This window comes from Phoxinus phoxinus (genome assembly GCF_949152265.1).
Source record: "Phoxinus phoxinus genome assembly, chromosome: 5".
NCBI lineage: Eukaryota > Metazoa > Chordata > Actinopteri > Cypriniformes > Leuciscidae > Phoxinus > Phoxinus phoxinus.
This window is the reverse complement of record NC_136880.1, coordinates 41902555-41923092: the sequence shown is the minus strand read 5'-3', so window position 1 is coordinate 41923092 and position 20538 is coordinate 41902555. Positions and strand designations below refer to the sequence as shown.

Below are 20538 nucleotides of genomic sequence, written 5' to 3'. Positions count from 1 at the left end.
AAGAAACCCCTCAACATAAAATAATAAGACATTATAATTACATTTTCATTGTTCGAAAGTGTCAAGCTCTATTAATAAACCTCTGACCAAACACAAAATATGAGGCTGTCATCTGACATATGAGTGAAATGTCCCTCACACATTTACAGCTGCTGACGGCTCTTCAACTATCTCAGTCATGAGGGTGTGTGTGTGTGTGTGTGTGTGTGTGTGTGTGTGTGTGTGACAACCACACAAGCTCACAAAAAGTCCCTCGCTCAGTCACACACATGCAATCAAACTAAAAATTATTCAGACACCAGATATAATTTATTGATATTTGTTTACTAGTGTGTGCAGGACACTATAGTTCATTTTTATAAGTGAGGAGAGCAAAATAAAGTAAACTGTGACTGTGAAATCACATATTATACCCAAAAATTATTCAGACAGTGACTACCACTAAAATTTATAAACATTTAGGACCAAAAATTACTCAGACACTTTGAGCTGATCATGTTTTCTTCAGTGTTTTTTCTGTAATTGCTAATGCTCTTTTCACACACACACTGAACACAATGAAGCATTGCTTGGTGACTGGTCGAGCTAAACTGGTATTATTTAATTGTGTAGTTAAATTTATCAGCTGACCGATATTAAACAATTCATGTGTGAGAGTCTAACAGAAGGACGGACAAAACCTGTCAAATATCAACTGAGTTCTGCTCATATTTTATTATCATTTTCTAAACTATAGCGAATAAACTGTGATAATGTGAGAAATGTTGAAGGCGTCTGAATATATTCTGGTTTGACGGGACATCACAGTTTTATGATTCATTGACCTCAAAAGTATTTGAACACATGAGTCTGTGAGAGAAAAGCATGAATATCAAGTCTCGACTTTTTCGCATTTAAAGGGGTGGTTGATTATGATTTGACTTTTCTAACTGTAGTTAGTGTGTAATGTTGCTGTTTGATCATAAACAACATCTGCAAAGTTACAACACTCAAAGTTCAGAGCAAAGGGAGATATTTGCTTTTAAAGAAATCGCTTTTTAAGGACTACAACAAACGGCTGGTAGAAACTACACGACATTCCTCCCGGGTTAGTGACATCACCAACCCTAATTTACATAAACCCCGCCCCCTGAATACGATTTATAGATTATCAAGACAGAATATGCTAATCAATGACTAGAAGATAACTACACATAAGCTTCATAAATTCATCAACTAACCATTCAGAAATGTCCTGTTCTTCTACATGTTGTCACTTCTTCTTGAGTCTCTCCATCATTGTCTGATTCCGGTTTGAACATAAAAGGCTAAAAGTTTTTGAAATGTTCAGTGCATGTGTGTGTGTGTGTGAGGTAAAAGGACACGAGATTTTGTAGCTCCGCCCCCTGCGCTGCAGCTCATTTGCATTTAAAGGGACAGACACAAAACGGTGTGTTTTTGCTCACCCTCAAAAAGTGACGATTTTAACATGATATATAAAAATATCTGTGGGGTATTTTGAGATAAAACTTCACACACACACACTGGGGACATCAGAGACTTATTTTACATCTTGTGAAAAGGGCATTATACCACCTCTTTAAACTAAAACAGGCCAGAATGTGATCTGCATCTGTGCTACTGTTTTTAGGTGCTCGTGACGAACCGTGACGTCGGACTCGTTCTCGCCTCGTGGTCCCGCTGTTCACGGGGTCGAGGGGCCGAACCGGTTCAAGAACAGAGCATGCATTTCTATTTCCATCTCACAGTTCTCCTTCTCTCCTGACACTGAAGGCATGCGGCCTAAATATATCCGCTCACACATGCAAGCATGCAGGACTGACACATGCACAGCAAACCGAGACTCTTGCCAGATGTTTGCATGAGAAAAAGACCCTAGTAATCTCAGTTATCTTCAGAAAAGATCTCAGCGTTGTCTCAGATTTGCTAAGACAACACATTTGCTTTTAAAAGTCAAACATTTCTCATGCAATTCACCCAAGAGCAAATTATCTGGTGCATTAACTGATGGGAATTATTGACTAATTTCTGTCCATTTCTATTCATTTTCACTGTAAAAAATGGGTAACACTTTATTTTACAGTGTCCTTTTTTACATGTTACATGTACTTACTATAGTAATAACAGTAAATTATGCATAATTACATGCAACTAACCCTCAACCAAACCCTAACCCTAAGTACCTGTTGTTAATTATTATTAGTCAGTACTTAAATATATAATTACACTGTAACACCTTAAAATAAAGTGTAACCAAAAAATGAATATATAACTTATTTTTGTCTTGTTTTCAGTACAAATATGACTAGATACATTAACTTGAGAAGCAAAATAATAGACATTAGATAAGTCTTCTCTGATTTATTCAAATTAAGTGAATTTATGCTTAAAACAATAAAAATATCTGTCAATGGGGCCAGAAAAATAATCGTTACCCCGTTGAATTATGTTTATTTTCAAAAAAAATTTGACTTAAAAGTACGATTTTGTTGTTGTTGCAATAATCATCTTGTTAAATGTTTAAATGAGACAAACCTTGGCTAATAGGTGAACTTATAACAATATTGTTCTACTATTTCTTCAATGAAGAACAACTTGTCGCCTATTTATGCATGAATCTATTTTTTAAAAAATCAAGCCATGAAAAAGGAGTCATTAATTTTGTGAATAATTTGTATGTAAATGTGTTGTCTATAAGCTCTTTCATATATAGAACCTTAATATTGCTATAGAACACGGAAAAATCATCATTACCATTAGCAATGAACTTTTTTTGCTGACATTTCCAAATGCATTTTTGTCTCATACATGCATTGTTTTAGTTTGGCAGGGTCGCCGCTAGCTTAGCTTAGCATAATGAATGGAATCCTTTGTTGCCAACTAGCATGTCCTGAGTAAAAGTGATAAAAAAAGAAACCCTCCTAATTACTTCTTGTGGCCTGCGTATTAACAACGACTACAAATAGCGATGCAGATTAAGACTAGGCGATTTCCTAGGCAGATATTGACTTGGGACTATATTAGGATGAATAATTAGATAGTAATTAGTTTAATTTTTCTTTTTTATCACTTTTACTCAGGACATGCTAGCTGGCAACAAAGGATTCCATTCATTATGCTAAGCTAAGCTAGCGGCGACCCTGCCAAACTAAAACAATGCATGCATGAGACAAAAATGCCTTTGCCCACCTATCTAAATGTAGGAAAGACGGTGAATAAGCCCCATTTAAAAAAAACAAACAGCAGTGTTCCTTTAATTTAATAAAGTTCGTTCAACAGCTTATTTTTTTGAGTGTACGCAACTACCACTTTGAGTGTTTAATGCAATTACATCAGAAGTAAATGTAATTCAACTACAGAGAAATTAAGAGTAATCCCTTACAATAATTAATGCATTACACCCAACTGCATATTAGCTTAAACAAACAAGCTAATGAAATATTACATGAAATTTGGACTAAATAAATTATAATATATCATCAAAATCAATAAATACGACATGAATGCATAAATAAGGAGTGTGATGCATTCAGTTAATGTAAAATGAAGAATGACACCGAAAATTAAATCTAATATATTGAACAAAATCATAAATGAATAAATCATGAAATGTATTGTGTATTCATTGCATTTTTTATTTCAACATTTTCTATTTAATGATTGCAATGCATATTTTAATTTTGCCCTTATATTTTGCAGTCAGGACATTGTAACTGTAAAGATTTTCAAGAAAGTTTACAGAAAAATTAAAACATTCATACACCGTTCATCTCTGGACAGCCCAGAGAGCAATGCATGTTTTTAATAACACAAAAGTTATACAGCAATATAAAATAACAGGCTCTTGCCATCAGTTTTACAATAAGTCTTCATTATGTTATTTACAAAAGTCGTCTAGTGGCAGAAGCCAGATCTACGATGCTATTTACAGTTCTATACACACACATCTTCATTCTGGAGATGCTGCAAAGAGAAAGAAACCACGGATGAGAAATCCTCTTCATAATGAGGGATGCATGTATAATAAAGGATGGAGAGTCGTACCTATAAGGCATTCAGCAGCGAGTTCTGCATGTCTTCATAGACTTGGTTATAGAGCTCCTCTTTAGACTTCATGCCATCCAGATATTCTGCAGACACAAAACATCCATGAGTTACAGATCACATGCGTGTGAACGCCATTTCATCACTTGCACTGCAAAAAAATGCTTTTCTTAGTATTATTATTTTTTTTTTCAGTCCAAATATCAAAAAATTATTATATCAAGAAGCATTTACTAGAGAAGACAAGTCACATAAGAAATTATATCTTGATTTCTGAAATTTTCTGAGTTTTTGCTTGATGTTAAATACCCAATTGAGAGATTAATGCATTTATTGTATTAGGATATCTTTAAAAAAACAAAACTGTACATTTAAACAAGTTTAATTATACATTTATAAATAATAATATCAATAATAGCCTACCGTAATTATCGCATATTCACAACAGATAGGCCATATATCCATTCAACATAACTCAGAACAAGAGAATAACAACTAAAAGTATCTTATTTAATTATAAAACATTTAATTTTAATATAATAACAGAGAAAATGGTCTAATAACTCGTATATAGGCCCAATAGAGAATATCTACGTAAATAGATAACGTCAGGTATTATTATTAGCCTATTTCTGATCAACAAATTTAATCTAATATACTTTTTGTTTGTAGTAATTAGCATATATGCAAACACTCAGGACCGCTACTGACCTTTCTGTTGACAGTGAGAGAGACTAAAGGTCAACCGCGGGGAATGTTACAAAATAATTCAGTGCGTCGATGGCCGAAATGGGTAAATATGTTCATTTGTTTTTTTTTTTGCCTTGTGTAATTTATATGAAAAACATTTTAAATGAAAATAGACACTTTTAGGAAAAGTCAGTCAGTCAGTTTTTTTTTTTTTTTTTCAACAAAGTTATTGCAGATATAAAATTAAAAACGGTCAAAATGACCGCCATGGCCGTTCTAGTGCTAAATCTGCCAATGGGGTAAGAACAATTATTTGTTTTCCCATTTGAATTATGATTATTTTTCTTGTTTTTAATACCCATTGGGTTTTCTTAACCCGTTGGAAGATAATTTAGCTTGTTTTAAGCAAAAACTCAATTGATTTCTTTCCTCTCTCCAGAAAACAAGATATCATTTCTTGTCATTTTACTTCTCTAGTAAATACTTCTTGATTTAAGATTTTTTAGATACTTGGGACTGGAAACACGACAAAAATACTAAGTAAGAAAAGCAGTGTGTATCCAGTAACACTTACGGATATCTAGGCTGTTGTTTTCCATTTCTTTCCTGTGTTTCAAGTACATGGGCCACACGTGGCCATCAAACAGACCAGGAGGATCAGGAACGGTGTAATTTCTTGTGCTGAAAATGAGAAGGGTGATTTATTAGGAGAATAATAATAATAAATGCAGATGAAACTGGAAAAATTTGAATATGGAGAAAAAGTTCATTTATTTCAGTAATTCAACTTAAAAGGTGAAACTAATATATTATATAGACTCATTACATGCAAAGTGAGATATTTCAAGCCTTTATTTGTTATAATTTTGATGATTATGGCTTACAGCTTACGCTCTAAAAAATGCTGGGTTGTTTCAACCCAATTTTGGCTCAAACAAACCCAAACGTTGGGTTAAAAATGTAATTAAAAAATGTAACCCAACGGCTGGGTTTGTCCATATTTGACCCAAAATTGGCATTTTTTTGAGTGAACCAATAGAATATTGTGAAAAGGTTTTTATATCTATAAGCCATAATCATCAAAATTATAACAAATAAAGGCTTGAAATATCTCACTTTGCATGTAATGAGTCTATATCATATATTAGTTTCACCTTTTAAGTTGGATTACTGAACTTTTGCACCATATTCTCATTTTTCGAGTTTCACCTGTGTGTGTGTAATATATATATATATATATATATAGACCAAACCATCTGCGAACATCAATAATAACTCACCTTCTTCTCCGTTTGCACTCCTCGAATGGAATGGTGACGTAGTAGCTCTTGTTGAAGACGTCGAGCAAAGGCCTGGAGATGCAAACAAGAGGAATCCATCAACCTCACGTCACATCCTCACGTTAATCAAGCCAATCAGAAACACATACTTGTAGTTATAGAGGAGAAATCCCTCTACGATGAGTATGTGGATCTCGCGCTCCGGGTCCGAGTCGTCCGTGGCGGAAACACTCACGCCATGAGAGCGAGCGAACTTCACCGGGTTCTCCATCCATCCTTTAACCGTGTTCACCATCGCATCCATGTCCATGGCCGTCATCACTGCACAAGGAGACAGAAAACACAAGACGTGTCTCACATGCTAGGATATTGGAAACATTAAAGCAATGCATTAAAATGTTTTTTTTTTAATTTGTCCTTTCTCCTTTTTTAGGGATGTTAATAATTAATATAACACTGGGAGTCAAATTTACACTAGCAGTCTAAGGTTTGGACACACTTAAATATAATTTAAAAAAGCAACAAGCTTCTACTTCGTCTAGATTCCAGTTCTGATTATTGTGGACATTCATGACGTTCATCCTGGGATGCTTTTAAACACTTAGGGCCAGATTTACTCACAGCTACTGTCAGGATTTACTAAACACACGCAGTGAGAAACGAGCGCTGAAAAGGCGAGGACAGGGTTATTTTTGTAAAAAGCTGGGTTAAAAACAACCCAAGTTGGGTTGAAAATGGTAAAAGTTTGCCCAAACTGCTGGGTAGTTTTATTTAACCCAACAATTGTTTAATAATGACTGTATTTCTTGCTTAAAATGAACCCGAAGTATGTTGAAAATGAACATTTATGAATGCGTTTAATAAATGATTAAACAATCAGCATTTATTAAATTGCTTATTGATAAATGTTCACCTTTTGATTATTGTTGCCTCTAGTTATTATGCGTCTGATTATATTGTGTTAATTTTAAGCCAGCTATGAAGTCTTTTTTTTTTTAAATAGTTAAATAATAATAAAACTACCCAGCACCTTGGGCAAACATTTAACCCAACCGCTGAGCTAACACAACCCATTCGCTGGGTTTGTCCATTTTCAACCCAACTTGGGTTGTTTTTAACCCAGCATTTTTTAGTGACATTATTGCATATGCATTTGTAGGAGTTTCCCTTTCAGACGCAAAATTAATGAGAGGAGAGAATTTAAATGATCATGCAAGGTTATTTACTAAGGTTTGCGCTCGTCAATTTACAGTTTTCTTTCGCCATTATTTAACGCCAAAAAATGATAACGTCTTAAACCAGATGCTCTTTGTAGATTGTGTTGGTCATTATGGAAATAGCTCGAATTATTTGCATGTCTTCAGTAGATCACGCGATGAACTTTTACCGGTATATGGGATTTTGCTCTCAGGCTACATGTAATTTTCCTCGTTTGGTAAATCTGGCTCTTCGTGAAGGAGGAACATGCAACATTTATTCCTTCACTACACTCTTAAAAATTAAGGCTCTTTATTGCCATTAATTGTTCCATAAATAACCTTTAACATCTGGAACCTTCTAAAAAGGTTCTTTACAAAATGGTTCTTTAAGAACTGTTCACTGAAAGGTTCTTTACGGAACCAAAAATGGAATCCTTTGGAACCTTCATTTTTTTTAAAGAGTGTATCTGCTCCAATTTTTGGTTTTTAAAACTCACAGGCACAGTTTATATCTGCCAACAAAACTACGTTTTCATGTGTGTCCAAACTTTTGACGTGCAATGTAAGAAAGGTATAGTTTTGCTGGGTTTTTTAGGGTTATGTTACAGAAAAGCAAACATCAGAATGTTTATGGAAAGGTGGGAATACATTACTGTTTCTCTTCCCACAGCGAAAGCCACTCTTACCATCCCATTGTCTAAAGCCGTCCTCCCCGAACTCTATTTGATCTTGGGGCTGCAATAACAGTGACCAATAAAACAAAAAGGTGTAGATGGCTCAGGCAGTGCTGGTCCCACCTGGACATGTGACGCCAAGCACTCAGGCTAGTCTTCTAAAGTCAAGTTCAATTTTGAATTGCGTGAGGGGGCAGAATAAACTTAATTTGGTTGCAATGCACTAAAAGTGCATTCGTTGGATTTAATTATCTTTATAAGCATATTGCAATGCGATTCTAGTGTAGAAGAGCCTCCAATGACAGTTAGGAATGTGTGTGTGATGCACTTAAGAGGTGTTATAAAAGATATCGATATGGGCGCTAGTGTGATGAAGGATTGCCAGATCCTCTTACATGCATTAGAATGATAAATGCATGAGCAAGAGAATCATATTAGTGGGGTTTGCGGCTGCAAATGAATGCCTGCGAGACTCTAGGCATCTCAAACGGCATTCATTTGTTGTCTTTGAGGTTGGCTGTCCAGGAGAACACCAGCATAGGGTTCATGAACCACACGGAACCAACAATACGGACAATGGATCCATAAATACAATATATGCATGACTTTACCTTTTCAGTCCCTTGCTCTATGGTCTAGATACTACACAATATGAAGTATTTGGACACTTACATCAAAATGCATGAAATTAATTGCATTAGATGATATAGTGATAATGCAATAACATTCATGCACACTTGAATATATTGCATAAATGTCCAAATATTTCTAGGAGCCACAGTATAGTGTAATTTAACAAAGTGTCATTGAATCTCTCCATACCTTGAAAAAATCATCTTGATGCACCACACAACAGTTTGGCAAGTTCTTTATGAGTCTTCCCGTCAAAGTTGTCTTGCCTCCATTGGTCACACTGTAATAGACACATTATTAAACGATGAGATCATACAATATATGGTCAATATAACGCTCTTGTGGATTATACTCACCCCCCTATTCCAATAATGAACTTCATTCTGATCCTTGTTGATCTTGGTCTTCGCAGTAGGACACTAGCAAAGGAATCGCTTCCTTTAATTCGGTCGGGAATGCTTTCAATCTATCTCCTTCTTTTCTCTCTCCCAGAATCTCCCTCTCTTTACTATTTCATTGATGGACTAGGCTTTCGCACTCGATATATAGGCGGCTGGGCTTTGCGTCACGGAGACGCGGGTCGCTGGCCAATCAGGCCGCTCTCTGGGAACCAATCAGCGATGGAGTCGTATTGCTAATTTGCATACTGGCACCGTTCCATTGGGCGCACCTGTTGCTCTTCGTCTGTGAGCAGGTCGCGCGCGCGGTGGGGGCAGATCGCGCGTTGCGCGGCCACGAGGGGCAATTAAAGAGTGGAAATATACCACCAAATCATGCCAACTAGCACAGTTTGTGTTTAACACATGACCAACACTATCGAGGTCAGTGACGCGAATACACGCAGGTAAAGGAATAAACACTTCATTTACACAACGAACCATTTACTGACAATTATAACATAGGCGAATAATAAAGATTTTACAGTGATTTGTCATCGGTTTAAGAGATTTCACGTGTTACTTCACATGGTTGACATTAACCCTTTTTCTTGTGGTTACAATGGAGGATTTTTAGTCACAATGTAATAATAAAACCATGTTTACAGTGACTTAACTTGTTAACCATTGTTTTACTATAGTAAAAGTGTAGTAAACGTGTTTTTGGCGGATTGATAACCATTTGTATATATATATATATATAATATATGCTATATTATATTATAGTTTTTACTATGAAATTAAACAAAGTAGGCCTAACCATGGTACAGTAGTGGAAAACTGATAAAAACACAAGGTTTTCCAATCAATATGAATTGTGGATTTTGGGTCAAAAAATTTATGCATAGGCTACTGTTAATGTAATTGATTATTAAATCCCATAATCAATGCAGTCAAATTGCTATTATTAAACAGACTATACCACTAAAATAAATAACATATTAAACACAATTGCTTAAATTTTTTAATAGATGTAACCCGAGCTCACACAACCATTATTATTATCATTTTAATAGGCTACTAATTACGGTGATGTCAATATTTAAAATAAAGAAGTTCTTTGAGTTTGTCTTCAACATAATATAACATAATACATGTCTTCAATATTGTATTTGTGCTCATGGTCTCACATACTTTCTAATATTTGGGCTCATTTAACTCGGTGAACTCCAGTCTGGCCAGAAATCATCGTTATATACTCATCAGGAAATGTTTGATCCTGATGTTTGAAGTGTTGACTGTAGGAACTCATGTTAGAGCGACTTATGATTGATGTATGTTTGCTAGTGTGCATTTAGTTATGCTTGTTAATCATTATGGTCACACAGACTCCACACGAGAGCCAAATGTTAAATAAAGACAAGACGGGCGCGTGGTATTAGAGCACATTTCCTCTGATGATACTTGACCATCCTGATTAAATGTTTCCAATTACTGGACGTGTCTTCTTGGCACAGCGTGAGGGAACTTTTCTCCCGGCGTGAGGCGAAAGCTCTCAGTATACCGCTATATTTGGCATGATGTGTGAGCATTCATCACAGCACAAATGCTTCTGACGCAACAAACATAAATACCAGACCATCAGTTTAATAGCAAATGCCCAATGGCAAGAGCTCTGCTCCAAACCTGACCTACAGCATCAAAATACATAATATTAAGACATCTTCTTTAGCCGAATATAATGCAGCATCCCTGCATATACAAAAAGAAACACATTTGGTTTGGAACCAAAAGTGTAATTATTCATTGTTTTGATCTTAATAAAAACAAATTAATGTTCAGAGTCCAAATATATATGATGATGCTAATATTTCACTTCCTTTTATGACTATTGCAACATGCAGTCATTGTTAACATACTGTACGATCTTTTATCTTTCAGTCATTTAATCATTATAATCATCTGACATTGAGGAGTAATATACAGACACTCCTGAGAAATATATAAAAACACTTTGAACATTTGGTTTTATGATTCAATAAAAGACACGAGTCACACAAGTTTCCTTTTATGTCAGTAAACAAACACGTAAAAGTGTACTGATAATAATCGATAAATACTATACTTCAGTAACAGTGAAACTAAATACTTTAATTATTTTCCAATGCAAAAATCATGCTTTTTACTGTTATTTAATTAGACCTTCAAAGTACATATTTTATATAATTTGAATAAAGACTTACATTTTTCTCTTTAATACATACACATGAAACGTAAAGAATATGTTGTAAAAGTTCAGTAATACAAACATTTATTTTAGTAATTCAACTTAAAAGGTGAAACTAATATATTATATAGACTCATTACATGCAAAGTGAGATATTTCAAGCCTTTATTTGTTATAATTTTGATGATTATGGCTTACAGCTTATGAAAACCTTTTCACAATATTCTAATTTTGAATTTGGGGTCTTCATAAACTGTAATAATCATCAAAATTATACCAAATAAAGGCTTGAAATATCTCACTTTGCATGTAATGAGTCTATATAATATATTAGTTTCACATTTTAAGTTGAATTACTGAAATAAATGAACTTTTGCACCATATTCTCATTTTCCGACTTTCACCTGTAAATATATTTGAATATATACATATAAATATATACATATATTTTGATCTATTAGAAAGCTAAGAAATAAATATCTACTTGTTTTTATATAGTTTTCTACAATTAAATATGGAAACTTGGGTTGCACTTCTAAATGAAAAATATTTAAAAAGTATTTATTAATCTTAGTTAATGTTGATTTCAACATTTACTGATATTAAAATCAAAATCTGTTAATATTTTTTTAATGGACCTGGTTACATTATGTTAAGATGAGTTACATTGCACTTACTCAAACAAGTACTGAACATTGTATTAATTAACTACATGCACTTACTATAGAGTTAAGGTTAGGGTTAGTTACTTGTAAATTAATTATGCATCATTTACTGTTATTACTACAGTAAGTATATGTAGTAACTGAACAGCAACTAACAGAAATGAATAAGTATTGAAACACATGTATTGCTCATTATTAGATTGCATTAACTAATGTTAACCCCTTAAGCGGCTTTTTTAAATAGACATGAAAATGCACATTCCGAACTTAAATGGTTGTAATTCAAGAAAGTTAAAGGGGTGGTTTACTGCTTTTTTTCTTTACATGATTGTGTTTATGGGGTGCAATATAACATGTCTCCGTCTTTTTTTTTTTTTTAAGCCTTATTTTTCATAAATTTCCCCTTTATTGTAAGCCGCTCTCTCCTCTGTCATTTGAACGACCGGTTGACTTCCTGATTCTATGAAACCACTCCCCCAGAAACAGGCATGGGCTCAGATTGGTTAGTTGGGCCGGTGTGTTGTAATTGGCTAAACTGCGCAGTGCACGTCGTCCGGAAACTTCACGCCCATCATCTTTACGGGTGAAAGTCGCATGTGCTCCGGTCAAATGTAAATAATGGTGTCAATACTGCCGTCAGTTTGAGCCAGAATCAGACCCAGAAAGCGGCAATGAAGAGAGTCAAGCAGAACCTCCCCAAACACGGCTCTTACAAAACGTTTCTGAAAGGTAAATTTTTTTATTATTATTATTCTATTCTATTCTACTATTATTATATAATAATTTTGATACGCTGTTACTTGAAAATGCCACTGCCGTTTGTTAGCTTTTGAGATACGGTTTTCTCCCGATTAAACATTTCATATAACTGAATAAATGACTGAGTAACACCGCAGCTGAAGTTTGCTGTTGCGATTACATATACTTTGTTTAACTTTATAAATACACGTTTGTCTTATACACACGAAATAGCATAACTAAGTGGCTAACGCGAGCGCTGGCATTTGTTTACGTCCTTGATCAAACTAAAACATTACGTCTGAAATTATACATGCAAATACATTTAAAATTATTAAGTCTTACTTACAGGTTGTGGCCCAACAACGGCTGCCTCTGGGTTTAAAGTTGGAACTGTTTCATGTTTTAGAAACAGTTTCTTGTTTAATCCGGCATTGAATTCGTGGAGATTCTGGAAGCTGTCTTCCGTAAAATGCGCAGCACAGAGCTACGATTGTAATTTTCAGGAACATAATCAAACAGAAATTGTAGCCATTGTTGACGAACTACAGCGTCCATAGGAAGCCCGAACACAGAAGACCTGACAGCTGGGTGAAAATAACACACTTTCGACGGCATGGCAGCTCTTCCACTACTCTTCCTCTTCTCAAAGCCGCAGAAATATGGCCACGCCCCCTTTTTTGCATGTTCCGGAGGGAGGGTTGATGTAAATGTATGGGTTAGTTACGTATAAAACCCGGGAAGTATCTCGTTGTAGTCCCATTCAAGTCGTTTTTGTAGGCATTAAACTTCCTGATTTTTAAAAGACGATATCTCTGCTTACGTTGAACTTTCAGCGCAGCAACTTTGCAGATACTGTTCATGCACCAACAGCAACATTACACACTATTTAAAATGAAAAAAGTGAAATCGCAATCAACCACCCCTTTAAACAGAAAAAGTTATAGAAGTTTGAGTTTATGATAATGTACAATGTTAAAATTTTTATTATTCATATTTTATATAAAATATATATATTTTCGAAACCTGGTGGACTCTAAAAATGCAAAAAAATCAAAGCCAAAACATCAATTTTAATCAAATCAAATCACATCTCAAAAAAGAAGCTTTCAGTAAAAAAAATTTGGGCGCAGTACCACACTTTTACACTAGGTGACCTCGTTTATCCCGCCGGGAAAATAGCGACAGCGCCGGGATCCGCTCACAAAGTTACTTGCACTTTGACACTTGCGTTTCAGATCGTTACAATAGGGCCCATAAGGGGTTAACCAATGGCACCCTAGTGTTTTAGCTGTATGCTTTGACAAAATACCCATTATTTGACTCATTTTGTGTACTTTCTACACCTCAGCATGAATAGAGATGAACAGGACTTTGTTTATAGGTCAAAGGTATGAGTTTTTCCAGCATGGCATGAGAAAACCGTCGGCGTGAGGTGTTGAGAGCTCAGGTTGCATTTGTTGTGTTTCTGACATTCAGATATCAGATGTATACGAGTCACTCGCCTCATTCCTGACCCAGGAACAGTCCAGAACAGAGTGAGTGTCCCACACAACAATGTTGCGTTATTGAATTAAACACCTGGGGCCTGTTTTAGAAAGGAGGTTAAGTGAAAACTCTGAGTATGTTAACCCTGAAATGAGGGAAACTCTGGGTTTTCTGTTTCGGAATGGGAGGTATATCAAACCCGAGAAAGCAGAGTAAGTCAAGCCCATTTCTGAAAGAGAGGTAACTTATACTCAGAGTCAGTTACCATGGCAACTTACTCTGTGAACCTAACCTGGTCGGGAGCAGGTTTTCTTCGGTAAACCCAGAGTTTCTTGCGGTCTCCTCCCCTTTTTAAAGAGGAAGCGGTGTTTAAACACTTCATTCATTCTTTCTGTACATTTATTTATTGCTGTTTTTTCCGCTGTTTTAAAAAATAAATTAATAAGGTGAAGTATATTTAACGTTAACTGACTGGCAACTGAAAATGCAGTACATTAGAGTTACATCATGCAGTTCTAAACAAATTCTACAGAATTAAACTGTGGCATTTACTGAAAATCACTTGGGGGATAAGAATGTCCTTTTATACTTAGATATAAACTTCGATTCTATAGGCTACGCCACATACAAATGTGAATGTGTAGATTGTCTGATGTGTAGACACATAATATTAACATTACCCTGTAGGCCTCTCTGTGGCGCAGAAACTGTTTCTTCATACCCATCATCCTGTGAAGATGAGCATTTGTACACTTTATAATACTATTTGTCATAATTTCTGGTGTATTGAGAAGGCAACTTACAACTGTCTGGGGTTCTGTTGGGACAGGAGGCTCCAAAAGACAGATATTAGTCTCTAGATAGATATTAGTCCCAATAAATATCAGAATCTATTGGGAGTGGGACCAACGAAAAACCCAACCCAAAGTAAAATAAATAGAAATATCAAAAATACCCTATAAAAAAAAAAGACTAAGACCTCTTACATTTTATGAAGGCCCTTGGATCTCCGGGAGTGACCGGCTCTGATGAAGGAATTCCCTCAGCCAGAAATGCTGCTGCACTGCTAGACACTGGATGCTATTTAGTTATGTAATATGTCAAATGTTTGTAAAGTCAGATAGCCTACACCCATGATATGCTCAAGCCTTACCTGATTGAATTGTTTTTATATATTTTTTTATTTTCAGCTGCTGCCACGTTCTTTTAATGCCTGCAGTCATGAAAATTAGGTTGAATAACTGTTCTTCCAGTTTCACCTGATATTATAACAGTTACTCTAAAATAGTTATTAATTACTACCTACAAATGACATCTTCAACAGTGTAATTAGATTAATGTAATAATTACTATCTTTAGAAAGTATTGGTCTACTTATTATTAATTATTAAGTCCCATATCAACCTCAACCACTTGAACAATACAACGAGGAGAGACAAGAAACTGCACTTTTAATGCTTTTTTAAAATGAACAATATACAATTGCATGAATTATTCTTGAATTGACCAAAGTGTGTAGAGGAAGAAGGTTACATTCAAAATATACCTTTTAAAAATGTATGTTAAATCCACTATTGTTTTATACAGAATTGTTCTATAGTCTATGCAGTAGCCTATTTAATGTAATTACATCATATTTTATTTTAAATTACAGAAGAATTAAGAGTAATCCCTTTAATTAAATTACAATATTTAGATTGCATGGTAATTAATTACACCCAACACTGTATAACAGTAATTCCTCTTTGTGTCTGGCGCTGTTGCCATGGTGACTCATGATATCTGCGCTCCATTGATAATGGCTTTTTATAGTTGTGGTGCACACGCTCAACTCTGAGTCAGTCAACTTAGAGTTGATTGAACTAACTAATTTCAGCTGATCTGTAACCGAAAACTCAAGAGTTTCCCATCTCAGGGTAAGTCAACTCAGAGTTCAAGTTTTAACTCAGAGTTGGTTGAACCTGCTTATTGAAACAGGCCCCTGGTCTATATCTAGAGTAACGCAACCGGAAACTGGAAAACACAAGGCTTGACCGTTACCTTTTATTAGTCATCACATCATCAATGTTAGCAACGTATTGCACATCATATGATACAAATGCTTTACACACATACACTGTTAAACAGTCTGATCATGTACATTATACAATAATGTGGATGAAATTATCCCAGCAAAATGCATTATGAGCACTTAGACAACGGACAGTCCCAGTCCTGCATGCTGATTGGTCAATCAATGACATGAATTTGCTTAATAAAATTACAATTATTTTATTGTCGTTGTGAAATTAGTCAGTGTGTGTCGAGCAGAAAACATTATACTTTACAATAAGGTCCCATTAGTTTAACTAACATTAAAAGTGCAATTATAGTATTTATTTGTTAGTTCATATCAGCTCAGATACAACATTTGGTTTTAATAATGTACGAGCAGATGTGGAAATTAACTGATTAATAAATGCTTTAGAAGGATTGTTCATGTTAACAAATTGAGCCTTATTATAAAGTTATATTATTATAAGAACTTTATAATCTGATATACATGACCCTGGACCACAAAACTAGTCACATGGCTCAATTTTTTTTAATTGAGATGTATACGTCATATGAAAGTTGAATAAATAATTTTTCCATTGATGTACGGTTTGTTATGATAGGACAATATTTGGTCGAGATACAACTATTGAAAATCTGGAATCTGAGGGAGCAAAAAAATCTAAACATTGAGAAAATCTCCTTTAAAGTTGTGCATTTATGTTCACGATTGTGCTGCATTCACTCACAAAAATACATGTTTTATATATTTACGGTTGGAAATTTACTAAATATCTTCATGGAACATGATCTTAATATCCTAAAGATTTTTGGCATAAAAGAGAAATCTATAATTTTGACCCATACAATGTATTGTTGGCTATTGCCACAGATATACCCGTGCGACTCCAGACTGGTTTTGTGGTCCAGGGTCACACATAACCCATAAGAACCCATAAGGCATTATGAAGGGAGGGATAACAAGCTCCGCCTCTCGTGATGTCATAACGTGACGTTGGAAGCGCACTGAGCCGGATGACAGAGTCTATGTACAGTGTTACTTCATACGGCTCATGCTCAGTATCGTTTATACTACTTCTACTATTTCTACAGTTTATGCATATTGTGCACAGAATTTATTGCATATGTGAATACTGTTCTCCACAATGCAATGCACTCAACTTCACCTTCAATTTACACTGTGATGCATGAAAAGGAAATCATATCAACCATGATTTTTATCATCTTCTTGACTGTCAAAAGTTCAGATATTTTAAGACAAAACTGCATTGAAGGGATTGTTCACCCAAAAATTAAAACTCGGTCATCGTTTACTCAAACCTGTATGAGTTTCTTTCTTCCGTTGAACACAAATGAAGATATTTTGAAGGATGCCGGTAATCATACATGCCATTGAAATCAAAAACACTTCAACATCAACTAAAATCAGTCATCAAATATCTTCATTTGTGTTCAACAGAAGAAAGAAACTCACAGGGTTTGAGTAAATGATGACCGAGTTTTCATTTAATCCTTTATCCCTTTAAAATGAGATTATAACTGGATGTTAGTTGCGGAATAAAACATGCAATGCACTGCAAAATGATTTTTACTCAGTATTTTTGTCTTCTTTTTTCAGTACAAGTATCGAAACATTCTTAAATCAAGATACATTTACTAACTTGAGGTATAGAGTCTTGCTTTCTGAAAAATGTATCAAATTTTAGTTTTAGCTTAAAACAACCAGTCAATGGGCTCATAAAAATAAACTTCATTCAAAAACTGATTATTTATGGAAGCTTGCTTCTGCCACAGAATAAAACATTTAAAAAAATAATTGCGACTTTTTCACAATTGCAAGTATGCATCTTGCAATTCTGAGATATAAAGTCAGAATTGCGTGAAATAAAGTCTCAATTGTGTGATATAAAGTCAGAATTGCAAGATATAAAGTCAGAATTGCGAGATATAAAGTCAGAATTGCGTGAAATAGTCTCAATTGTGTTATAAAGTCAGAATTGCGAGATATAAAGTAGAGATATAAAGTCAGAATTGCGAGATATAAAGTCAGAATTGCGTGAAATAAAGTCTCAATTGTGTTATAAAGTCAGAATTGCGAGATATAAAGTCAGAATTGTGAGATATAAAGTCAGAATTGTGAGATATAAAGTCAGAATTGTGAGATATAAAGTCAGAATTGTGAGATATAAAGTCAGAATTGCGTGATATAAAGTCAGAATTGCGAGATATAAAGTCAGAATTGCGTGATATAAAGTCAGAATTGTGAGATATAAAGTCAGAATTGTGAGATATAAAGTCAGAATTGCGTGATATAAAGTCAGAATTGCGAGATATAAAGTCAGAATTGCGAGATATAAAGTCAGAATTGCGAGATATAAAGTCAGAATTGTGAGATATAAAGTCAGAATTGCGTGATATAAAGTCAGAATTGCGAGATATAAAGTCAGAATTGCGTGATATAAAGTCAGAATTGCGAGATATAAAGTCAGAATTGCGAGATATAAAGTCAGAATTGCGAGATATAAAGTCAGAATTGCGAGATATAAAGTCAGAATTGCGAGATATAAAGTCAGAATTACGAGATAAAGTCAGAATTGCGTGAAATAAAGTAGCAATTGCGAGTTATAAAGTCAGAATTGCGTGAAATAAAGTCGCAATTGCGAGTTATAAAGTCAGAATTGCGTGATATAAATTCAGAATTGCGTGATAAAGTCAGAATTGCGAGTTATAAAGTCAGAATTGCGTGATATAAAGTCAGAATTGCGTGATATAAAGTCAGAATTGCGAGTTATAAAGTCAGAATTGCGTGATATAAAGTCAGAATTGCGAGTTATAAAGTCAGAATTGCGAGATATAAAGTCAGAATTGCGTGAAATAAAGTCGCAATTTCGAGATATAAAGTCAGAATTGCGTGAAATAAAGTCAGAATTGCGAGTTATAAAGTCAGAATTGCGAGATATAAAGTCAGAATTGCGAGTTATAAAGTCAGAATTGCGTGATATAAAGTCAGAATTGCATGAAATAAAGTCGCAATTTCGAGATATAAAGTCAGAATTGCGTGAAATAAAGTCGCAATTTCGAGATATAAAGTCAGAATTGCGTGAAATAAAGTCGCAATTGCGAGATATAAAGTCAGAATTGCGTGAAATAAAGTCGCAATTGCGAGATATAAAGTCAGAATTGCGAGATGTAAAGTCAGAATTGCGAGATATAATGTCAGAATTGCGTGAAATAAAGTCAGAATTGCGTGAAATAGTCAGAATTGCGTGAAATAAAGTCAGAATTGCGTGAAATAATGTCGCTATTGCGAGTTATAAAGTCCAATTCTAAGGAAAAAAAGACTTGACTTTTTTTTTTTTACCTCAGAATAGTTTATATCTCACAATTCTGACTTTATAACACGCAATTGCAACTTTATATCATGCAATTCTGAGATAAAATTCTGAGATAAAATTCTGAGATGTAAACTCGCAATTGTGAGAAAAAAAGTCTGAATTGTGAGATAAAAAGTTGCAATTGCCTTTTTTATTTTTCACTCTGTGGCAGAAACAAGCTTCCATATGAATTTATGTTTGTTGCGTCAGAAGCATTTGTGCCGTGATGAATGCTCACACATCATGCCAAATATAGCGCGACTGAGCTTTCGCCTCACCTCCAGTAAATGTATCTTGACTTTAAGAACGTTTAGATATTTGTACTGAAAAACGAGGCAAAAATTCAGATGAAGAAAATCACTGTTTGCTGTGTGCAGCGAGGTCATGTGACAGCAATGTAGCAGTATGAAGGGGAACATTCCATTTGGAATTTTCCTTTTAAATGTTCTCTGAACATTCTAAACCAAGTAGTAACATGTTAAACAAATGTTAGCGGATCGAAAAAACACTGCGTGAACGATGCATAAAGAACGTTTTGATAAAGACCAGATAACTTTGTACAAACGTTCTATAAACGTTACTGGAAGAATGTTTGTTCATGACTTTGAGAGAACCTTGGCAGAACGTTCCCTGCCTTCCGAATCTGAAATATCACAGACGTTTATCACAGTCGCAGTGAACATGACGCCCAAAGTGACCTGTACGTCTCACAACCTTCTGTTTATGTGCTACACATCTACTCAGTTTCAAAGTCAAGTTTGCAAAAAGAAATCCTTATTTGCTTTTATTGCTGAGAACTTTTTTGTTTTTTATACATCATTAACCATGAATTACTGCATTAAACACTTGATTTTAAGAAAGGATGTATTACTGCAGCCATAAACAATGACTGAATAATTATTTGGCGATTGGCTAACATGATCAATAGAGTTGTGTTCATGTTGACTTTGAGCCTGTGAACCGCTGCATTATGTAACGGGGAATAGTTTGGGTTGGCGGCTGTACATGTTTACACAGTCCAGTTATAATCCCGCTGGTATAAAACACCACGTTTACATCCGTACAACACAGACGACTGTTACACTAGATGACGT

At 34.8% G+C, this 20538-nt stretch overlaps 2 protein-coding genes and 1 long non-coding RNA gene across 7 annotated transcripts in view; 1 reads left to right on the top strand and 2 right to left on the bottom strand.

Moving 5' to 3' along the window:
* LOC306998664 overlaps positions 1-20538 on the top strand; it is a 43346-nt gene that overhangs the window by 2517 nt on the left and 20291 nt on the right. Inside the window, exon 3 of one of the 2 annotated variants that reach the window (XR_013797636.1) lies at positions 1631-3470. The exons of the other annotated variant lie outside the window; for it this stretch is intronic. This is a non-coding gene — a long non-coding RNA (uncharacterized lncRNA). Of the gene's footprint in view, positions 1-1630; positions 3471-20538 lie in introns of those variants that run through there. 2 annotated transcript variants of the gene reach the window in all.
* On the bottom strand, positions 3613-9053 carry nmrk2 (nicotinamide riboside kinase 2). Of its 2 annotated transcripts, XM_079612888.1 has the most exons (8): positions 8877-9052; positions 8710-8800; positions 7900-7948; positions 6164-6335; positions 6015-6086; positions 5309-5415; positions 4045-4130; positions 3613-3963 (listed from the first exon to the last, which is right to left on the bottom strand). In XM_079612888.1, exons 1-7 carry the CDS (start codon positions 8900-8902, stop codon positions 4045-4047), a joined length of 603 nt encoding a protein of 200 aa, XP_079469014.1. In that variant the 5' UTR covers positions 8903-9052; the 3' UTR covers positions 3613-3963. The 2 variants fall into 2 exon arrangements, with proteins under 2 accessions (XP_079469014.1, XP_079469015.1); XM_079612889.1 differs by lacking the exon at positions 7900-7948 and having other exon boundaries at positions 8877-9053.
* Positions 16041-20538, bottom strand: part of atcayb (ATCAY kinesin light chain interacting caytaxin b) — a 35207-nt gene continuing 30709 nt past the window's right edge. The window contains exons 13-14 of one of the 3 annotated variants that reach the window (XR_013797634.1): positions 19650-20538; positions 19431-19512 (exon numbers count right to left, since the gene is read on the bottom strand). The exon at positions 19650-20538 is cut by the window's right edge and continues 211 nt beyond it. The gene's annotated coding sequence lies outside the window, so the exon portion shown is untranslated. The other 2 variants (XM_079612887.1, XM_079612886.1) reach the window with 2 other exon arrangements.